Source organism: Giraffa tippelskirchi, chromosome 8, assembly GCF_054371585.1.
Source record: "Giraffa tippelskirchi isolate mGirTip1 chromosome 8, T2T-mGirTip1v1.2.pri, whole genome shotgun sequence".
NCBI lineage: Eukaryota > Metazoa > Chordata > Mammalia > Artiodactyla > Giraffidae > Giraffa > Giraffa tippelskirchi.
This window is the reverse complement of record NC_137282.1, coordinates 82,981,936-83,005,076: the sequence shown is the minus strand read 5'-3', so window position 1 is coordinate 83,005,076 and position 23,141 is coordinate 82,981,936. Positions and strand designations below refer to the sequence as shown.

At 41.6% G+C, this 23,141-nt stretch overlaps 1 protein-coding gene across 11 annotated transcripts in view; it reads right to left on the bottom strand.

Annotated features, from left to right (window-relative positions):
* Positions 1-23,141, bottom strand: part of WDR70 (WD repeat domain 70) — a 320,625-nt gene that overhangs the window by 36,573 nt on the left and 260,911 nt on the right. For 7 of the 11 annotated variants that reach the window (XM_081522027.1, XM_081522028.1, XM_081522029.1 and 4 more), the window contains one exon: positions 16,737-16,910. In XM_081522027.1, the coding sequence (XP_081378153.1) occupies positions 16,823-16,910 (88 nt within the window). In that variant the 3' untranslated portion in view covers positions 16,737-16,822. Of the gene's footprint in view, positions 1-16,736; positions 16,911-23,141 lie in introns of those variants that run through there. The other 4 variants (XR_014062734.1, XR_014062733.1, XR_014062731.1 and 1 more) reach the window with 1 other exon arrangement.

The window sequence follows — 23,141 nt, the reverse complement described above, 5'->3', positions numbered from 1 at the left end:
GTTGGGTCCAAGGAAAAGACCACACAACAGCCAACGAAATGAACACGATATTTTTTAATGCTTTGGAAAATGAAGGACAAATAAGCAATAAAGCACTATCAAAATAGCCTATGAGAAATGCAAAAGATAACTTTCCCATTTTTCTAAATTTGGATGGTACTTGGATGCTGTCACCACCAGCACCATGAAGGTCATTGATTGAGTTGAAGATGGTCAACAGTGAGGCCAATAGGAAGTATACCAGGGTCCCTGTCGACTCCATGAGAAGCTGAATCAAACAGGACCAGAGCCTCCTAACACAACCTTAGCCGAATCTTGGGAAACTTTGGCAGCTTTCACATTAGATGACAACCTCTCAAACATACAGAATCAAATTCTCCTTGATTATGGGAGAATTATAATAATGGATTATAATAGATTTGGGCTTGTTTCCTAAAAATATGTCATTCATGTATACACAGGCTTCCCTGATAGCTCAGTTGGTAAAGAATCCGCCAGCAATGCAGGCAACCTAGGTTTGATCCCTGGGTTGGGAAGACCTCCAGGAGAAGGGAAAGGCTACCCACTTCAGTATTCTGGCCTGGAGAATTCCACGATTGAATAGTCCATAGGGTCGCAAAGAGTCAGATACGACTGACTGGGCTTCCCTCGCAGTTGAAATAGTAAAGAATCTGCTTGCAATGCCAGAGACCTGGGTTCAATCCCTGGGTTGGGAAGATCCCCTGGAGAAGGAAATGACAACCTACTCCAGTATTCTTGCCTGGGGAATCCCATGGACTAAGGAGCCTGGAGGGCTTACAGTCTATGGGGTCGCAATGAGTTGGACACGACGGGGTGATTAACACTTGCACGTATACTCAGTGAGATATTACTAATACATAAACACAGAGCCAACAACTACATTAGCATTTTATGCTTCACAAAGCCCCTTTCCCCATTTGAACCCTGAAACACCCTCTGGATACAGACTGGGTGATTAACATCAACCCCATTCCACTGATGAAAAACTGAGTCTCACAGTTTATTTGATTTTCCTAAACTCACAAAATCACTACATAGCAAAGGAGAAACACGAACCCAAAACTTCTGACTTCATATTTCATGTAGCTTCCAAGATGCCAGCCATACCACTCATTAAGACTGCTTGATTAATGGAGCAAATTTTCTTCCATCACATGTTTATCTTCTGCAATGGCTGAGCAGCCCCAGAGATCTGAGGAGCAGCAACCAGACATCTGGTCACATCAGCTCCATTGGGCAGATCTGGGGAGAGTCTAGTCATCAGCCACCCACGCTTCAAAGTACCTTGTAAACAGCAAAACCATCATCTGTTATTCAGCCGCCGGTGTCTCAGAATACAAAAAGCTGTGAGGCAGACTTACTCACAGGCCTAGAGCCTCATGGATACCTTGGATTAGGAAGCTACAATAACGGACACCTGTCTGTCCCACGGATCCAAGTGCGGAAGCCACAGCAGCTCAGGAAAACCCTGCCATTGAGGCTGATTAAGGGGAAAGTAAGGAAGGAGCAGCCACTCTGCTAATTCAAGAGAACTGAAGAATATGAAAATTCCTCTCTTTAGCTAAAATCTCTGGGCTTGTCCCAAGTAGTCCCTATAGTCTTTCCATCCTAGAGAATAAAATCTGTCCATCCTCACCAAGAAGAGCCAAGACCTCACTGCTTTAAGACAAATTCTTCATGAGCCCACCCTAGATACTCAAAATGTAAGCTGAATTAGCTGCATTAGAAATTGTATCGGTTTATTGGTTGTTGACTGTTATGTAACAAATTACCCCCAAAGTTAGTGGCTTAAAACAACAACCACAGTAAGTCCATGCTGACAGTGGGAGCCTTGCAGGGGCCAGGGGTGCGGTGGGAAGGTAGGAAAACAGAATTCTAAACTTTGATGTTGGACCTTGAAAGTCTGTGAGTTGTTTCTCCCTTTCTAGGCCCTTAATGAATTGGGAAATGCAGTCTTGAAAAGTCTCACCTTAAACCAAGTGTACCTTCACGTTTCTTTGCTAGATATATTCATTTCCTGGGGCTGCCTTAGAGAATTAACACAAATTAGATGGCTTAAAACAACAGAGATTTAGTCTCTCACAGTTCTGGAGGCCAGAGGTCTGAAATCCAGGTGTCCGCAGGGTCATGATCCCTCTGAAGGCTCTGGGGTGGGATCCTTCCTTGCCTCTTCTTAGTCTCATGGTTGCCATGATCCTTGAAGTTCCTTGACTTGTCCACATCACTCCATCTTCACATAGTCTTTTCTGCCTCCATCTTCACATGGTCTTTTCCCTCTATGTGTGTGTCTCTCCAGGTCTTCCCATGACCTTCTTATAAGAACACCAGCCATCGGATTTAGAGTCCACCCTAATTCACTGTGACTTAATCTTAACTTAACTAATTCCATCTGCAAAGACCCTATTTCCAAATAAGGTCACATTCTGAGGTTCTGGGTGTGTATGAATTGGCAGCGGGGGCTAGGGGACACTATTTAACTCAGTAATTAGGATTATCTCTCAGAATCATCTTTGGCCTCTCCAACTGGGCATCCACTGATAAGATAATTTACTAAAATTACTCACAGAAAAAAATGAGTCATTCTTTTGACACCCTAAAATTCCATTTTTGTAAACAATTGTAAGAAAAGAATCCTATGCATATAAAGAAACTCTAGGCATTGATCTGAAGACAAAGCACCATTGCTCATAATACAATTTTGAAAACAATAGAAGACACATCTATATAATGGATGACTAAGTAGCCCCCAGGGCTTCCCTGGTGGCTCAGTGGTAAAGTGACAAGCAGAAGACACAGGTTCGATCACTGGGTCAGGAAGATCCCTGAAGAAGGAAATGACAACTCACTCCAGTATTCTTGCCTGGGAAATCCCATGGACAGAGGAGCCTGGCAGGCTACAGTCCTTGGGGTCACAAAGCATCAGACATAACTTAGTGACTAAACAAAAATAAAGCTGCCTCTAAAATCATACATAAGGTTTGAAATAGTGTGGAAAATTTACATTTTAAAAGTGAAAATATACCATATTTTAATTAATATTATTAAAATTATGTTTTCAGTAAGAGAAAATAAATCTCAAAATTCTAGATAAAAGAAAAAAATTGAAAAGTAATACATCAAAATATTAGCAGTATTTGTATTTAAATGGTTCAATAATTTCTTTTTCTTTTTTAGGTTGTTCAAATTATATATTTTGGCAAAGCAAGCCCACAACTTATTGCTTAAAACGATAAAAAATTATTCATTTGCCTCATTTGTCTGCATTTTAGGCAGGGCTCAGTAGAGGTTGGGCTTCCCTGATAGCCCAGTTGGTAAAAAAAAATCCACCTGCAATACAGGAGACCCCAGTTTGATTCCTGGGTCAGGAGGATCCACTGGAGAAGGGATAGGCTACCCACTCCAGTATTCTTGGGCTTCCCTTGTGGCTCAGCTGGGAAAGATTCTGCCTGCAATGAGGGAGACCTGGGTTCAGTCCCTGGGTTGGGGAGATTGCCTGGAGAAGGGAAAGGCTACCCACTCCAGTATCCTGGCCTGGAGAATTCCATGGACTGTATAGTCCATGGGGTCGCAAAAAGTCAGACACGACTGAGCAACTTTCACAGTAGAGGTTGGCTCATCTCTGCAACAATAGCCGATGTGATTTGACTGGGACTGCGGGATCTGCTTTTTAAGACAGCACAGAACATGATGGTGCTGGCTGTCAGCTGGGTACTCATTTGGGATTCTCTGCCAGAGGCCTCAGTTCTCCACGTGGGCCTCTCCATGGGACTACTTGGGCATCCTAAAAGCATGGCAGCCAGCTTTCAAGAACAGGTGTTCCAAGAAAGAGGAAGGAGAAATGGCAAGTTTCTTAATGTCTGGTCCTGGTAACTAGCACAGCACCACTTCTGCCCTGTTCTGGTGATGCCATCACAGGGCCTGCTCAGATTTAAGGGGAGGGGATCTTCTTGATGGGAGGAATGTTGAAGAACCTGTGGCCATCTTTTATCACCATTACAAGTCAATTTTGACCCCTAATATAAACTCTCTGATAATTCAGAAAACTACTTAGAACAGCAAACTTCTCTTCTCCTTGCCCTCAGAGTACCCTCTCTACCTACAAATCTCTAGACACACACACACACACACACAGTCTCATCTTTAGGCACTTTGCTCCTGACCTGGTCTTCTCTCAGTTCTTTGGTGAGGATATTAAGTAAAAGTTTGTCTACTTGTCCTAGTGCCTTGAGGTATGTCCTATTCCAGATAGATACTGTTCAAAGGTGTCCGTTAACAACCCTCTCTTTCCTGATCTCCTCCCACAGAAGAAGACTGATAAATAGATCAGGCATATCACCTCTAAAGGCCTCCTGAGCCAGGCTGCTTGCATACATCTAAGCAGGCACCTGGTTGCCCTCCCTCCTTCCTACCACATCTGACTAGGGTTATCAGACATAGAAGGGCTCACAATTGCCTGATGCAGTCATATTGATTCTTAAAATCTTTCCCAAATTGGCCCAAGTCTCATGTGCTCTTCGATAACATAAAAAAATGCTCACCTTTGGATGCTACCTGCATGTTAATCATGAAGCTGAACTCTTTAGGTTTTAAGTGGGACAGAAGGCTAACAATCTTTCAAAGCATAAATATAGGCTCTGACTCCAAAGCAATAAGGTATTTTAAAATATTAATATATTTATTTGGCCGCACAAGGTCTTAGTTGCCACATGCAGGATTTTAAGTTGTGGCATGTAGGATCTAGTTCCCTGACCAGGGATTAAACCCAGGCCCCTGCATTGGGAACATAGAGTCTGAGCCACTAGACCACCAGGGAAGTCCCTAAAGCAGTAATATCAACTGCCGGTGTGTTAGAGTTTTTCATTGAACAGTTTGGTGTTTTGTACACGTTTGAAGGTGACTGAGGGTTATGTTCTGGTTTTCAAGTCTGAATGGCCCAGTTCTACATGGTCCTTTTGGGAGATGAAAGAGCTACTAGCAACCCCTAATATTCCAGAATTTTAATTAATGTTAGAGATCCTCTCTACAGAAAAATGTACATGAGCAAATGTAATATATGCTACGTTCTTTGAGGAGGCTCATAGACACCCATGGGTAAAGACTCCATGCTGTCAGCATCTCAGATCTTTGGTGACTCGAGACAAGTCAGTGCCTGGTGGCTTAGATCTGCTTGGGCCACCCCAGTAATAGCACTGCTACCTGTTTACAATCTTGCTTCTTCCTCAAGCCAACAACAGTTACCTGTGAACATTCCAGTTACCTGTGTAAATCCCAACACAGAATGGCAAAGCAGCTGGGATATGGACCAAGCTTTGGTATCCATATTCCTACTTCCCATCTGCAAGGCAGAAATGCTTCTGATACTTCATTCCCCATCCCTGTCTCTCCCTTCCTTCTGCCAAACATTTATTGAGCACTTTTTTAACTTCTTTCACAGAGCTATGATCTAAAAATACACATGTGAATAAAATACAGCTCCTCTCCCGGAGGAAACCACAATTTGAAAACATAATGCACCTCAATGTTCATTACAGCACTATTTACAATAGCCAGGACATGGAAGCAACCTAAATGTCCATCAACAGAGGAATGGATAGAGAAGATGTGGTACATATCTACAATGGAATATTAGTCAGCCACAAAAAGAACAAAATAATGCTATTTGCAACAACACTGATGGACCTAGAGACTGACATACAGAGTGAAGTAACTCAGACACAGAAAGACAAATATCATATGATATTGCTTATATGTAGAATCAAAAAAAAGGGTACGTGCTAAGTTGCTTCAGTCATGTCCAACTCTTTACAACCCTATGGACTGTAAGCCCACCAGGCTCCTCTGTCCATGGGGATTCTCCACACAAGAATACTGGAGTGGGCTGCCATTTCCTCTTCCAGGGGATCTTCCCCACCCAGGGATCAAACCCATGTCTCTCATGTCTTCTGCACTGGCAGGCAATCTTTACCACTAGTGACAGCTGGAAAGCCCCCCAAAAAAGGGTACAAATGAGCTTATTTACAAAACAGAAGTAGAGGCATAGATATAGAAAACAAACATGGTTACCAGGGAATAAAGGAGGGGAGAGATAAATTGGGAAATCTGGATTGACATATACATACTACTATATATAAAACAGATACTAATAAGAACCTACTGTAACTCCAGAAAGAAAGAAGAGATGGAACCAAAGCAAAAACAACACCCATTTATGATGTGACTGGTGATAGAAGCAAAGTCTGATGCTGTAAAGAGCAATATTGCATAGGAACCCAGAATGTTAGGTCCATGAATCAAGGAAAATTGGAAGTGGTTAAACAGGAGATGGCAAGAGTGAACATTGACATTTTAGGAATCAGTGAAAGAAAATGGACTGGAATGGGTGAATTTAACTCAGATGACCACTGTATCTACTACTGTGGGCAGGAATCCCTTAGAAGAAATGGAATAGCCATCACAGTCAACAAAAGAGTACAAAATGCAGTACTTGTATGCAATCTCAAAAATGACAGGATGGTCTCTGTTCATTTCCAAGGCAAACCATTCAGTATCACAGTAATCCAAGTCTATGCCCCAACCAGTAATGCTCAGAAGCTGAAGTTGAACGGTTCTATGAAGACCTACAAGACCTTCTAGAACTAACACCCAAAAAAGATGTCCTTCTCATTACAGAGGACTGGAACGCAAGAGTAGGAAGTCAAGAAACACCTGGAATAACAGGCAAATTTGGCCTTGGAGTACAGAAAGAAGCAAGGCAAAGGCTAATAGAGTTTTGCCAAGTGAACGCACTGGTCACAGCAAACACCCTCTTCCAACAACACAAGAGAAGGCTCTACACATGGACATCACCAGATGGTCAACACCGAAATCAGATTGATTATATTCTTTGCAGCCAAAGATGGAGAAGCTCTATACAGTCAGCAAAAACAAGACCGGGACCTGACTGCGGCTCAGATCATGAACTCCTTATTGCCAAATTCAGGCTTAAATTGAAGGAAGTAGGGAAAACCACTAGACCATTTAGGTATGACCTAAATCAAATCCCTTATGATTATACAGTGGAAGTGAGAAATAGATTCAAGGGATTAGATCTGATAGTGTGCCTGAAGATTTATGGACGGAAGATAATGACATTGTACAGGAGGCAGGGATCAAGACCAAGACCAAGAAAAAGAAATGCAAAAAGGTAAAATGGTTGTCTGAGGAGGCCTTACAAATAGCTGTGAAAAGAAGAGAAGTGAAAAGCAAAGGAGAAAAGGAAAGATATACCCATTTGAATGCAGAGTTCCAAAGAATAGCAAGGAGAGATAAGAAAGCCTTCCTCAGTGATCGGTGCAAAGAAATAGAGGAAAACAATAGAATGGGAAAGACTAGAGATCTCTTCAAGAAAATTAGAGATACCAAGGGAACATTTCATGCAAAGATGGGCACAATACAGGACAGAAATGGTATGGACCTAACAGAAGCAGAAGATTTTAAGAATAGGTGGCAAGAATACACAGAAGAACTATGCAAAAAAGATCTTCATGACCTAGATAATCACGATGGTGTGATCACTCACCTAGTGCCAGACATCCTGGAATGTGAAGTCAAGTGGGCCTTATGGAGCATCTCTGTGAACAAATCTAGTGGAGGTAATGGAATTCCGGTTGAGCTATTTCAAATCCTAAAAGATGATGCTATCAAAGTGCTGCACTCAATATGCCAGCAAATTTGGAAAACTCAGCAGCAGCCATAGGACTGGAAAATGTCAGTTTTCATTCCAATCCTGAAGAAAGGCAATGCCAAAGAATGCTCAAACTACCACACAATTGCACTTATCTCACACACTAGCAAAGTCAAAATTCTCCAAGCAAGGCTTCAACAGTCTGTGAACCGAGAACTTCCAGATGTTCAAGCTGGATTTAGAAAAGGCAGAGGAACCTGAGATCAAATTGCCAACATCCACTGGATCATTGAAAAAGCAAGAGAGTTGCAGAAAAACATCTATTTCTGCTTTATTGACTATGCCAAAGCCTTTGACTATGTAGATCACAACAAACTGTGGAAAATTCTGAAAGAGATCAGAATACCAGACCACCTGACCTGCCTCTTGAGAAATCCACGTGCAGGTCAGGAAGCAACAGTTAGAACTGGACATGGAAAAACAGACTGGTTCCAAAAAAGGAAAAGAGTACATCAAGGCCGTATGTTGTCATCCTGCTTATTTAACTTATATGCAGTGTACATCATGAGAAACGGTGGGCTGGATGAACCATAAGCTGGAATCAAGATTGCTGGGAGAAATATCAATAACCTCAGATATGCAGATGACACCACCCTTATGGCAGAAAGTGAAGAACTAAAGAGCTTCTTGATGAAAGTAAAAGAGGAGAGTGAAAAAGTTGGCTTAAAACTCAACCTTCAGAAAACAAAGTTCATGGCATCTGGTCCCATCACTTCATGGCAAATAGATGGGGGAAGCAGTGGAAACAGTGAGAGACTTTATTTTTGGAGCTCCAAAATCACTGCAGATGGTGATTGCAGCCATGAAATTAAAAGACGCTTACTCCTTGGCAGGAAAGTTATGATCAACCTAGACAGCATATTAAAAAGCAGAGACTTTGCCAACAAAGGTAGGTCTAGTCAAAGCTATGGTTTTTCCAGTAGTCATGTATGGATGTTAGAGTTGGACTATAAAGAAAGCTGAGTGCAGAAGAATTGATACTTTTGAACTGTGGTGTTGGAGAAGACTCTTGAGAGTCCCTTGGACTGCAAGGAGATCCAATCAATCCATCCTAAAGGAAATCAGTCCTGAATATTCATTGGAAGGACTGATTCTGAAGCTGAAACTCCAATACTTTGACCACCTGATGAGAAGAACTGACTCATTTGAAAAGACCCTGATGCTGGGAAACAGTGAAGGCGGGAGGAGAAGGGGACAACAGAGGATGAGATGGTTGGATGGCATCACCGACTCAGTGGACATGAGTTTGAGCAAACTCCAGAAGCTGGTGATGGACAGGGAGGCCTGGCGTGCTGCAGTCCATGGGGTTGCAAAGAGATACCAAGGGAATCTTGGTATCTCAGTCGGACACGACTGAGCAACTGAACTGAAGAACCTACTGTAAAGCACAGGGAACTCCATTCAATACTCTGTAATGGGAAAGAGTGTAAAAAGAGCAGATATAAGTATACTGCTACTGCTGCTACTACTAAGTCACCTCAGTCGTGTCCGACTCTGTGCGACCCCATAGATGGCAGCCCAGCAGGCTCTGCCGTCCCTGGGATTCTCCAGGCAAGAACATTGGAGTGGGTTGTCATTTCCTTCTCCAATGCATGAAAGTGAAAAGTGAAAGTGAAGTCGCTCAGTCGTATCCGACTCTTAGCGACCCCATGGACTGCAGCCTACCAGGCTCCTCCATCCATGGGATTTTCCAGGCAAGAGTACTGGAGTGGGGTGCCATTGCCTTCTCCAGATATAAGTATAACAGATTCACTTTGCTGTACAGTAGAAACACAACACTGCAAATCAATTATACTCTAATAAAACTAAAAAAAAAATACAGCTCTTCTCATTTTTCAAAACAAACTCATTAAATATTTACAGAACCCAATGTATTTTAGTTTTTACAGTCTATTTCCCAGTGAGGGAAACAGACACCCTCAGGCCTGCAAGCCATGCACATATACAGATTTACAATGCAACATGAAAGAAGGCTGCAGTGGAGAGGTATGTAAGCAGCCATGGGTACTAAGAGGGAGGAAATAATTGTCCGCCTGGGTGGGTCACACAAGAGAAGACTCTACACGTGGACATCACCAGATGGTCAACACCGAAATCAGATTGATTATATTCTTTGCAGCCAAAGATGGAGAAACTCTATACAGTCAGCACAAACAAGACCGGGAGCAGACTGTGGCTCAGATCATGAACTGCTTATTGCCAAATTCAGACTTAAATTGAAGAAAGTAGGGAAAAGCACTAGTCCATTCAGGTATGACCTAGATCAAATCCCTTATGAGTATACAGTGGAAGTGACAAATAGATTTAAGGGACTAGATCTGATAGACAGAGTGTCTGATGAACTATGGACAGAGGTTCATGACATTGTACAGAAGACAGGGATCAAGACAATCCCTATGGAAAAGAAATGCAAAAAAGCAAAATGGCTGTCTGAGGAGGCCTTACAGATAGCTGGGAAGAGAAGCGAAAAGCAAAGGAGAAAAGGAAAGATATTCCCATCTGAATGCAGAGTTCCAAAGAATAGCAAGGAGAGATAAGAAAGCCTTCCTCAGCGATCAGTGCAAAGAAATAGAGGAAAACAACAGATTGGGAAAGACTAGAGATCTCTTCAAGAAAATTAGAGATACCAAGGGAACATTTCATGCAAAGATAGGCTCGATAAAGGACAGAAATGGTATGGACCTAACAGAAGCAGAAGATATTAAGAAGAGGTGGCAAGAATACACAGAAGAACTGTACAAAAAAGATCTCCACGACCCAGATAATCACGATGGTGTGATCACTCACCTAGAGCCAGACATCCTGGAATGTGAAGTGAAGTGGGCCTTAGAAAGCATCACTACGAACAAAGCTAGTGGAGGTGATGGAATTCCAGTTGAGCTATTTCAAATCCTGAAAGATGATGCTGTGAAAGTGCTGCACTCGATATGCCAGCAAATTTGGACAACTCAGCAGTGGCCACAGGACTGGAAAAGGTCAGTTTTCGTTCCAATCCCGAAGAAAGACAATGCCAAAGAATGCTCCAACTACTGCACAATTGCACTCATCTCACATGCTAGTAAAGTAATACTCAAAATTCTCCAAGCCAGGCTTCAGCAATACGTGAACCGTGAACTTCCAGATGTTCAAGCTGGTTTTAGAAAAGGCAGAGGAACCAGAGATCAAATTGCCAATATCCGCTGGATCATCGAAAAAGCAAGAGAGTTCCAGAAAAACATCTATTTCTGCTTTATTGACTATGCCAAAGCTTTTGACTGTGTGGATCACAATAAACTGTGGAAAATTCTGAAAGAGATGGGAATACCAGATCATCTGACCTGTCTCTTGAGAAACCTGTATGCAGTTCAGGAAGCAACAGTTAGAACTGGACATGGAACAACAGACTGGTTCCAAATGGGAAAAAGAGTACATCAAGGCTGTATATCGTCAGCCTGCTTATTTAACTTCTATGCAGAGTATATCATGAGAAACGCTGGGCTGGAAGAAACACAAGCTGGAATCAAGATTGCCGGGAGAAATATCAATAACCTCAGATATGCAGATGACACCACCCTTATGGCAGAAAGTGAAGAAGAACTAAAGAGCCTCTTGATGAAAGTGAAAGAGGAGAGTGAAAAAGTTGGCTTAAAGCTTAACGTTCAGAAAACGAAGATCATGGCATCTAGTCCCATCACTTCATGGGAAATAGATGGGGAACAGTGGAAACAGTGTCAGACTTTATTTTGGGGGGCTCCAAAGTCACTGCTGATGGTGATTGTAGCCATGAAATTAAAAGACACTTACTCCTTGGAAGGAAGGTCATGGCCAACCTAGACAGCATATTTAAAAGCAGAGACATTACTTTGCCAACAAAAGTCCGTCTAGTCAAGGCTATGGTTTTTCCAGTGGTCATGTATGGATGTGAGAGTTGGACAGTGAAGAAAGCTGAGCGCCGCAGAATTGATGCTTTTGAACTGTGGTGTTGGAGAAGACTCTTGAGAGTCCCTTGGACTGCAAGGAGATCCAATCAGTCCATCCTAAAGGAGATCAATCCTGGGTGTTCATTGGAAGGACTGATGTTGAAGCTGAAACTCCAATACTTTGGCCACCTCATGTGAAGAGTTGACTCATTGGAAAAGTCCCTGATGCTGGGAAGGATTGGGGGCCGGAGGAGGAGGGGACGACAGAGGATGAGATGGTTGGATGGCATCACTGACTTGATGGACATGGATTTGGGTAAACTCCGGGAGTTGGTGATGGACAGGGAGGCCTGGCGTGCTGCAATGCATGGGGTCGCAAAGAGTGGGACACAACTGAGCGACTGAACTGAACTGAACTGGGTGGGTCAGGGAAGGCTGCTCAAGGAAGGTGGAATGCTCCCCAATTTCAAAAGCAAACAGGCAGACAACAAAGGGACAAGTGTAGAGGCATTCAAGTGCCAAAGAGCATGGTACCTCTGGGTTCAGTTTAGGTGGATCTCAGAAATAGGTGTGAGATTAGTTCAGTTCAGTCACTCAGTCGTGTCCAACTCTTTGCGACCCCATGGACTGAAGCACGCCAGGCTTCCCTGTCCATCACCAACCCCCAGAACTTGCTCAAACTCATGTCCATCGAGTCGGATGTTGGATGCAACCATCCTATCCTCTGTCGTCTCCTTCTCCTCTTGCCTTCAGTCTTTCCCAGTATCAGAGTCTTTTCCAATGAGTCAGTTCTTCCCATCAAGTGGCCAGAGTATTGGAGCTTCGGCTTCAGCATCAGTCCTTGGAATAAATACTCAGGACTGATTTCTTTAGGATTTACTGGTTTGATCTTCTGACAGCCCAAGAGACCCTCAATAGTCTTCTCCAGCACCACTTGCTGTGTGAGATCAGCAAGAATTAAAGGAAGAAAGACCAGGAGAATCAGTCTACTGTTATGACTGATTTGTGTTGTTGTATGGCAGAAACCAATGCAACATTGTAAAGCAATTATCCTTCAATTAAAAATTTTTTAAAAAGAAACTATGATAAATTATTAAAATCAGTGGGAAAAAAAAAGACCAGGAGAGGCTGAATATTGGATGTCGATGCCCTCAGGGCCACACAGATGGGTTAGAGAGAGAACACGGAGCGGCTGCAAGGCTCTAAGCAGAGGCATGAAATGATAGGGTTTGGTTTTAGAAAGTTAATTCTGATGGTAGGAAAAAAAAAGATGGATTAGATGAGGACCAAATGAAGAACAGACAAGTTGGGAGGGAGGCTCCTGAGAGGTTCTGGTGAGGGATCAAAGGAGGTCTCAACTCCAGTCAGGGTGGTAGGGAAAGTCATGGAGGTCAAATGTGAGAGATTCAGAACACAGCTCAAATAGAAACCAGCAAGTAACTAGATGAGGTGGAAGTGGGGGTGAAGGAGGAGTCATTACTGTAACTTTCAGGTTCCTTACTTGAGTGAACAGAAATGGAGTTGACTGGCATCAGGAATACAAGGTTATCTGGGGCAGAGAACTGAGAGGTCTGAGGGGCCTGAGAGGGTGAGGCCTGTGGATCACCATCCTGGCACTGAAACAACGGATGAAATGAGCACCCCCTCTTTGTCCAGTCCTGGTTCCCAGGTCCTTGCTCACCAAAATTGAGACTGGAAATTCTTACATGTATTTCGATAATCTTGTGTGGAAAAATAATTTTTTTACAAAAGTCCCCCGAGTGAGATGGAGCATCTCAAGCACGAGAAGGGCCACTTGTGCTCTGGGTAATAATGAGAAAAACCAACTTAGTGCTAAATTTGCACAATTTCCCCTTCCCTTACATCATAGCAGACTCCGCCAAGATCACTATGATCAAGTTTTTGTTTCTCACTCCAGCCCTCCCGGCAAGACGAATACTTCCATATGGTGCAATGTTTATGTTAAGAAGGGAAAAAATCTGACATGATTTCAGTAAATTTTATCCAAGAGGCAATAAATTTACAAATCCTAAGCAGCTGGAACAAAATAGTCGTCTGTAACTGATTTTAGATGAAGTGCATTTCAATAAGAATAGAAAGTTTAGAGCAGTAATTTGTTAATTACTGACGTTTGGGGATCTTGGGTGTCTCTATACAGTCCTCCCTAAATGTAATCTTAGCCAGATTATTTGATGTTCTGGACTTCTTTTGTCTCATCTGTAAAATGGGTTTAGTTATTTTACCTACTCATGGGGTTTTTATGAGGATTAAATGAGCTAATGAAGGTGAAGAGTTTAGGATAGGAGTCATCAGATAGCTGATTCACTTTGCTGTACAGAAGAACCACAACAAACTGTGGAAAATTCTTAAAGTGATGGGAATATCAGATTACCTGACCTGTCTCCTGCAAAACCTGTATGCAGGTCAAGAAGCAACAGAAATATGGAATAACGATTGATTCAAAATTGGGAAAGGAGTACATCAAAGCTGTATATTGTCACCCTGCTTATTTAACTTATATGCAGAGTACATTATGCAAAAATGCCAGGCTGGATGAATCACAAGCTGGATTCAAGATTGCCGGGAGAAATATCAACAACCTCAGATGGGCAGATGATGCCACCCTAATGGCAGAAAGTAAAGAGGAACTAAAGAGCCTCTTGATAAAGGTGAAAGAGAAGAGTGAAAAATCTGGCTTAAAGCTCAAAAATCAAAAAACTAAGATCATGGCATCCAGTCCTATCACTTCATGGCAAATAGATGGGAAAAAAGTGAAAACAGTGACCGATTTTCTTTTCTTGGGCTCCAAAATCACTACAGTGACTGCAGTCACAAAATTAAAAGATGCTTGTCCCTTGGAAGAAAAGCTATGACAAAGTTGTGGTTTTTCCAGTAGTCATGTACAGATGTGAGAGTTGAACCATAAAGAAGGCTGAGTGACAAAGAATTGGATGCTTTCGAACTGTGGTGCTGAAGAAGACTCTTAAGAGTCCCTTGGACAGCAAGGAGATCAAACAAGTCAATCCTAAAGGAAATTAACCTAATTATTCATTGGAAGGACTGATGCTGAAACTAAAGCTCCACTGCTTTGGCCACCTGATGCAAAGAGCCAACTCAATTAAAAAGACCCTGATCCTTGGAAAGACTGAGGCAGGAGAAGGGGGTGACAGAAGATGAGATGGTTGGATGGCACCACTGACACAAAGGACATGAGTTTGAGCAAATTCCAGGAGACAGTGAAGGACAGGGAAGCTTGGCGTGCTGCAGTCCATGGGGATGCAAAGAGTCAGACATGACTGAGTGACTGAACAAGAAGAAACTAACAGCATTGTAAAGCAACTATACTCCAGTAAAAATTAATTTAAAAAATAGTAGACATTAGAGAGTAGGCACTCAGCAAATGTTCATTCTTCCTCTTATTACCTATTAAGCTAAGTGACAAGGGAAGGGGAATGGGATGAAGGTGGGGATGGGAGAAGAAAAGGACAGAAAATAGCTTACAAGATGGAAGGTTTTTAGAATTTAAAAATGCCCATTGCCACCTCAGAACTATAGGTAAAAAAAAAAAAAAATCTATATGAGTTTGAAGGGTTGTTCAAGGAAAAGGTGGGGAAAGGTGGTATGTGAAGCTCACAGAACCCAGAGCTTTCTGATACACATTCTGGGTCATCATTCACTTTCATAACTATTTTGTTCACTGGGACAGAAGAGAGGAGGAGAGTAGAAGGTGAAAGTACTAAAAAATCTGAATTGTCTAGTGGAGACGGTCTGACAGGAAAAAACTATTCCGGGTTGATGGGAAATTAGGGGAGAGAAGACAAATTTATCACAGAGATGATTTCCTCACTGTTACTCACAATACAGGTGGACCTTTTCATGCTTGAGAATGAAACAGGATTTTATTCTATTGACTCATTATTACTTTGGACAAACTGCCAATTTTTATTTAGCTTTATAATCACAAAAGTACAACTATCTCTCAGAATAATTTTTAAAGTCTTCTACTTACACAGCTTTTCATTTACAAAGCACTTCTATACTTTTCTAAATTAATACAGATAAAAACCAGACTAAGTCATTATCACTGCTGCTACTGCTGCTAAGTCGCTTCAGTCGTGTCCGACTCTGTGCGACCCCATAGACGGCAGCCCACCAGGCTCCCCCATCCCTGGGATTCTCCAGGCAAGAGTACTGGAGTGGGGTGCCACTGCCTTCTCCGAAGTCATTATCACTAGCTCTGTTTTAAAAGAGCAAGTATTTAGTATTGTATTTACTGCATGTCAGGCACTATACTAAATGCTTTACACGTACGTCTTATCTGACAAACCTTTGAAGGTTATACTATTATCATCTGAGTCTAGAACAGCAGTTCCCAACCATCTTAGCACCAGAGACTGGTTTCATAGAAGACAATTTTTCCACAGACCGGTTGGGGATTGGAGCAGATGGTTTCAGGATGATTCAAGTGTATTGCATTTACTGTGCATTTTATTTCCAGTCTAATGCTGCCACTGATCTGGGGTACCAGTCCGTGGCCTGACGGTTGGGGACTCCTGGTCCAGAAGAGAGAAACTTAGTAACTCTCCTAAAGTGACCCAGACAGTAAAGAGCAGAGCCAGGATTTGAACCCACACTGGTCTTATTTCAAAGCCCACTTCCTCACTCCTGATCACTGCTTTCTGCTGTTCCAGGATAATCAGATACACATTCTTTCCTAGTATGGCAATGGTTCAAACTTTCAGTTTGAACTCAGCCTAATTATTTACAGTCATGTAAATAACTGTTGTGAAATTATACAGAGATATTAACCATTTTGATGTTCATTTCCACACTGTGCTCTTAGAATTGCTCACGACAGATGTACGTCTCAGTGTACGTTCCCCTCCCCCAAGGTTATAACAGTCTGTATAAGACAAATAACTGTTGAATAAAGTCTTCAAATACTGAAAGTACTTGGTAATAGGCTAAGAATCTCCTTCTTATTTACTTATAATACAGTTTAATAGTCATAGGTAAGAAAATGTAAACACAAGTTTAGTGAAGGGTAGCTACCAACCTTTTGAATGGCTCAATAATGCAAAGGACAAAACCTGTTCATAAAAATGTGTTTTTATTTCATTAAAAAAACAAACCTGTTCAATCCCTCCCCCTCATGCAAACAGCTCTCATAGGAGATTCTTCAAATTTTACGTTTTTTCCATTCTGGCTCATTCTTTGTTTCCTCATCATCAGACTCAACTTGGGCAAACATGGTTTTGGGCTGAGTCCTAAAAGAGAGTTAAAGAGGAGAGGAAAAATTTAGTCAGCAAGTCTGTATTGGACTTTGCTACTTTCATCAAGTGGAAGCACATTTGGGGGATCAATTACATCTCAATTATTAGAGAATCATTAACCTTCTGGCAAAGAAAAGGATAATGGAAATTTAATTATGTTCAGATTCTTTTATAGGTTTTCCTTCTGTGGCAGACTATGTATGTTGTCCTTTCCTTAAATAAAATGAAAATGTATCAAATTCAGTGGAAACTCACGTATCCATAACCACCCTCCACCTCAAACTTGGGCTAAATAACCAGGACTGTTTGGGAGGCCAAACTATAGTCACCAAGCAAGAATCTACACAGTCTTTATAACTCTGTGGGCTGTTCCTAGACTTAAGCAGTCCAAATGCACTTGATTAGAGTCCACACAAACAGTAGAATCTGAGGCAAGAATTTTCTTATTTCATGAGTTTAAAATGACAGATAACATATATGGTAACTTGGACCTGTCAGCAAAAGTAGAAAACAAAACAAACGAACATGCCTTCCACCAGACACCCAGATCAATGCATGCGAATATCCAGCACTGTAGGATCTACCACTGAGCATCACTGGTGTAATACTGACAGGCAGTACATCAAGCAGTCTTTGTATCAGGACCTGTTGTGCTTTGTAAATATACCTGGTTCGATGTCATTCCTCTTTACATAGTTCACACAGAAAATAACTGCAGGAAAATATCAGATGGTCATAATTTATGCCCCTCTCAGTCATGCTGGTTTCCTTTTAAAAGCAGCTCTACTGCATTATGAGGGAATATTAAAGCATGCTATCTGCAGATGATGTACTTTAGCTTACATCTTCATTTAGAGTTCAGTTCATAATATCAAGGTCATTGCAGAATAGTAAACTAATGTCAAAATCCCCTTTATTTGGCAAGTGAAACAGGGTTAAAACCTTATATTACTAACCAAGTGGTTGCCAGAGGGGAGGGGAGATAGAGAGGAGAGAAACAGGTGAGGGAGATGAAGAGGTACAAACTTACAGTTATAAAATAAGAGTCACTGGTATGAACTGAGTGGGGAATGGAGTCAATAATTATGTAATACCTTTGTATGATGACAGATGGTAACTAGACTTATCGTGATGATCACTGTGATATGTATAGAAATATCAAATCACTGTGCAGGGTACCAGAAACCAACACAGGGTTTTAGGTCAGTTATACTTCAAAACAAACTCACAGAAAAAGAGATGAGATTTATGGTTATCAGAGGTGGGGATGGAGGAGGAGAAATTGGAAGAAGGCAGTTGAAAAGTATAAACTTCAAGTTAGAAGACAAATAAATACTAGGGATGCAATTTACCCTATGATAAATAGAATTAACATTGCCTTATGCTATATATGAAAGTTGTTAAGAGCATAAATCCTAAGGGTTTTCATCACTAGGAAAAAAATTTTTTTTCTATTTAATCGTGTGTCTGTATGAGATGATGGATGCTCATTAAACATTGGGGTAATCATTTCATGATGTATGTAAGTCAAATCACTATCACACTTTAAACTTACACAGTGCTATATGTCAATTATATCTCAATACAACGAGAAGGAAAAAAACAACCCTTATTATTACTGTTTGCTGCTTCTTTATTATCCTGGGGAAGAAGCATAAGCCATCTACTTTCCATGTAGACACTGTTTTGATGCAAGCCACGCACCAGAATTCCTCATGCACAAGTTAGTCACAGTTCTCTTTCCAGTCACCTGCCTAGAGCCCACACTGTCCCCATACACAATCCAGTTGGTTACATTTCTTGTTGTCACTTCAAGACACTGTTGTGACATCTGTAAACAAGTCATAACTCTAACATTTCCAAAACCAGCTGCAGACATTCAAAGGTCATGAGTTGCTGAGTTACTAGAAAGCAGGGCCACTGACTTTCTAACATGCTACAACAAGGCAACTGGTGCTCATGACGTATTTCATCTTTCTGGCAGAGATGTTGATCCTCTGGGTATAGACAAACTCGTACAGGAACAAATTCGTCTGGCTGAAAAAAATCCCCTGGAAGCCTGGAGTGGTGAGGAGCCCTCGAGCTAAGCCTCGGGCTGGGGAGTCATTCCCAGTTTGGCCCCTGACTTGCTTTGTCACCTGGAACAGGTGTTTCTCCTCTCAGGGGCTTGGTTTCCTACTCTGCTAAATGTGGAGGTTGAACTTGATTAGTGGGTCCCAAAGGGCTAAAGGCCAGGGTGGATGATGGTGAAATGTGTGTTTTTAACATTAACTCAAGTATAATACAGAGAAGTGCATTATTTCATACATGTACAGTTCTCTGGATTTTCACAAACTCTGTGTGCCATGAAATCAACACCCTGAAGAAGAAACAGCATGACTGGCTCCCAAGCCCCTCATATTCCCTTCGAGTCACTAACCCCCCACCCAGGGTCACCGTATCCTGACTCCTGGTCTCACAGAGCAGCCTCACCAGTGTCCGTGTTGTTTTTGTAGGATGCCTAAAGTGTGCATTACTTTGTGCCTGGTTTCCTCTATTTAGCACCATCCATGGTGGTCAGGAGCTTCCCTGGTGGCTCAGAGGGTAAAGCGTCTGCCTGCAAAGTGGGAGACCCACGTTCTATCCCTGGGTTGGGAAGATCCCCTGGAGAAGGAAATAGCAAATCACTCTAGGACTACTGCCTGGAAGATCCCATGGACAGAGAAGTCGCAGGCTACAGTCCATGGGGTCGAAAAGAGTTGGACATGACTGAGCAACTTCACTTTCACTTTCATGGTTGTCAGTTGGTAAAGAATCCGCCTGCAAAGCGGGAGACCCGGGTTCGATCCCTGGGCTGGGAAGATTCCTTGGAGGAGGGAATGGCAACCCACTCCAGTATTCTGGCCTGAAGAATTTCATGAACAGAGGAGCCTGGCAGGCTACAGTCCATGGTGTTGCAGAGAGTTGGACATGACTGAGGAATTTTCACTTTCACTTTCTTTCATAGTGCAATTTGTACTGAGGATGTTTGCAACAATATATTCCAAAAAATACACACACACACAAAATGAAGGCAATACTGTGAATTTTACCATGAGTTAAAATGTGTTTAAGTGAAATATCCTTTATGTTGAGACATTGCTCTTCTGTCTACTTTGTAATAAAATGTGCTGGAAGTTTAAAAACAAATCCTTACAACTAGCTATTTCATTTCTAAGAGATTAGAAAGAACAAGGTCTTCTAAAGATAGCTGGGAATGCTTCATAGCTCATCAGAGTTATCTGCAATGAGAAAAGTCCTTATGAAGCTGTAGTGTTGCTTTTTGGGGGATATAAAGAAAGAAACTGAGTGACAGGTCACAGGAAGAAAACCTAGAGCTTGAAAAGCCTATTTCATTTTATGTAGTCATTTTTTTTTTTCTTATAATCCACCTACTTCCAGAAGTATTTTTAGTAGGTTAGTGGCAAACACTGAAGGGCATAGAATCAATAGACCTATTTAATAAGGGGCAGAAAAGCGGTAATGATGGCAAAGAGGCATGGGAGAACGTTTTGTGTGAATGGAGACATTGTATAATCTTGATTAAAGTGGTGATTACAGGTGTATACATTTGTCAAGACTTGAAAAGGGTGCATTTTGTATTTTATTGTAAATAAACTATACCTCAATAAAACTGAATTACAAAGAAAATCTAAACAAAACGATTAAGTGGAACATCAAGAACAAAAAGACGAAAAGATATGTAACCAAGCATAAAACTTAGCACTAAATTTCCTAGAAACCAAGACAAAAGAAAAAGAAAGAGTTTAGTTTTTCAAAGGAGATAACCTTCCCCTTCCCTATTATTGAACTCAGCAAAATTCACTGAGTGAATTTTCATATGAGGGTCACTAAGACTGTCACTTTCAATTACCAGACCACAAGAGTTTTCTTTTCCTCTTCAGGTATTTTAACTCAAGGGATATCAACTTGTTTGGAAGGTTGGAAGGTCTTATTTGTGAAACTCCATGAATTTATTTTAAATGCCACTTTTGAACTAATAAAAATGTTGTCAGCAAAATAGCCATATTATGTATACACATCAAATCATGACATTTAGCTCTCACATTCCACTGAGCATTCAATAGCCATGTTCCCTTTCCTCAAATTGCCAAAATCAAGGCATAAACCAGTGTTCAAATTTTCCCAGCAATGCTTGCTTACCATTTTTTCCTTTCATTTTGCTGCCCAGGGAGATAATGCTGCTGCTGCTAAGTTGCTTCAGTCGTGTCCGACTCTTAGCGACCCCATGGACTGCAGCCTACCAGGCTCCTCCATCCGTGGGATTTTCCAGGCAAGAGTCCTGGAGTGGGTCACCAGTGCCTTCTCCGAGGTAGATAATAACTGAGTATAAAACTGGGCTCTTTTCAACAAAAAACATTGGGAAAACTGTATATCCATATACAATGAAACTGGACCCTTACCTTATACCATGTACAAAAATCAACTCAGCATCAATCAAAGACCTAAACCTAAGAGCAAAAATGATAAAGCTCTCAGAAGAAAACACAGGGGAAAGTTTTATGACATTGGATTTTGCCATGATTTTTTTGATGTCACACCAAAAACACAGACAAAAGCAAAAATAGGTAAACTGGACTGCATCAAATTAAAAACTGTACATCAAAAGACAATATCAACAGATTAAAACGAAGAGTTGCTGTGTAGTGGCTATAGAGCTTAGTACTGCAAGATGAAATGAGTTCTGGGGACTGATTGCACAACAATGTGAATGTATTGAATACCATCAAATGGTTAAGATGGTCAATTACATGTTATGTGTATTTTACCAAAATTAAAAAAGGAAAAGACTAGGCTCCTGAACTTGGCAATGAGGAAGAACAAACCCCCTTCCTGGGAAAAAAGGAGGCACCTTAGGAAAAACCTTAGCCTCCAACCCAAGGCCATGCATGCAGCAGTGCTTCTCAAACCATCTGTGGTGCAAGGCCAGACTTTGTTTTCTAATTTCTGACTGCTTACAGATAAATATTTCTAGAAAAAAATTAAAAGATTACAAAACACGGATCCAAATGTTTTATTAGATCCAATAAAAATCTCCAATCGCTATAAAATTTCCTAAGCTTATCTTGTCAGCACTGGCAGGTGGCGTACACTTCGCGCAGCGACCGCTGGCCGCTCCCTCCCTCCCTGCGCTTGGGAAAGAAAGGCTCTGAAAGCAGAGGACTGGTGCTCTTAACACAGGCTGCTACACATGAGGAGTTTACTCCAACTGCTGGGAAGTATTTCTCACATCTAGAGAAGCTGGCCCTGTGTGATGCTACAGCAGGCTCGGTGAAGGAAGTCTGAGGCTGCATTCTCACAGGGCCACCCTTTAAGGAGCAGTCTCTAATTCTCAGGAATATGGGATGGGGAGGTGAAGGGAGATATGGCCCACGGAAGGAAGTTTCCCTTGCGCCGCTCCATCCTGCTCCCGCAAAACCAACATTCTTACACACAGGTCAGCACCTTCCATAAGAGCTGTATGTTGTCTGCTGAAGAAAGACCAGGTTCTTCAAAACATACTACTAGACTTGGCGCAATGAGTGTATCTGTCCAGTCTAGGGAATGCCACTGTTTTATAGAAGCAAAATGAGAGAATTATAGCTTTAAATCTTGCAGCTATTTCTTCTTGCCAGCAATTTTTATCTTTAAATTTATTTCTAGCAGCTTTTCTTTTGAGATTTTTTGGAAATACATACAAAGGGAAGACCAAAAAAAAAAAAAAATCAATTCAGGATAATTTAGGGCATTTAAAACAGACTTCTTTAGTCACTTTTCAAGACAATGAAGAACAGAGATGATTAGGCAACTTCCAGCAGAGTTAGGAACATAACCAGATTTCTTCCCTGGGGGTGGCCTAATTTAATTTGCCCGTGGCATAGAAAACATCTATAAAAATAAATCAAGAGTGTCAAGCAAGAGCAAAATGACACAAGCAAAAAGATAAAATGTTTTGAAAATACTTAAAAGCTGGTCCAGAAATTCCTACTTTTAAAACCAATAGGAAACCAACACACAAACAACAAGAAACCCTCTAAGGCCCTTTTAACCTTGTCACCGGCCACATAAAATGGATTCCTTTCTGGACAGCTTGAAGAAACGGAATTCATACACTGGTCTTAACACAGACTCTTTTGGGTGCTTCCATGAGGAAAAAGCAGAAAAACTAAACCAAAGAGGCACTGAAGACATGGCAGCAACTAGGGA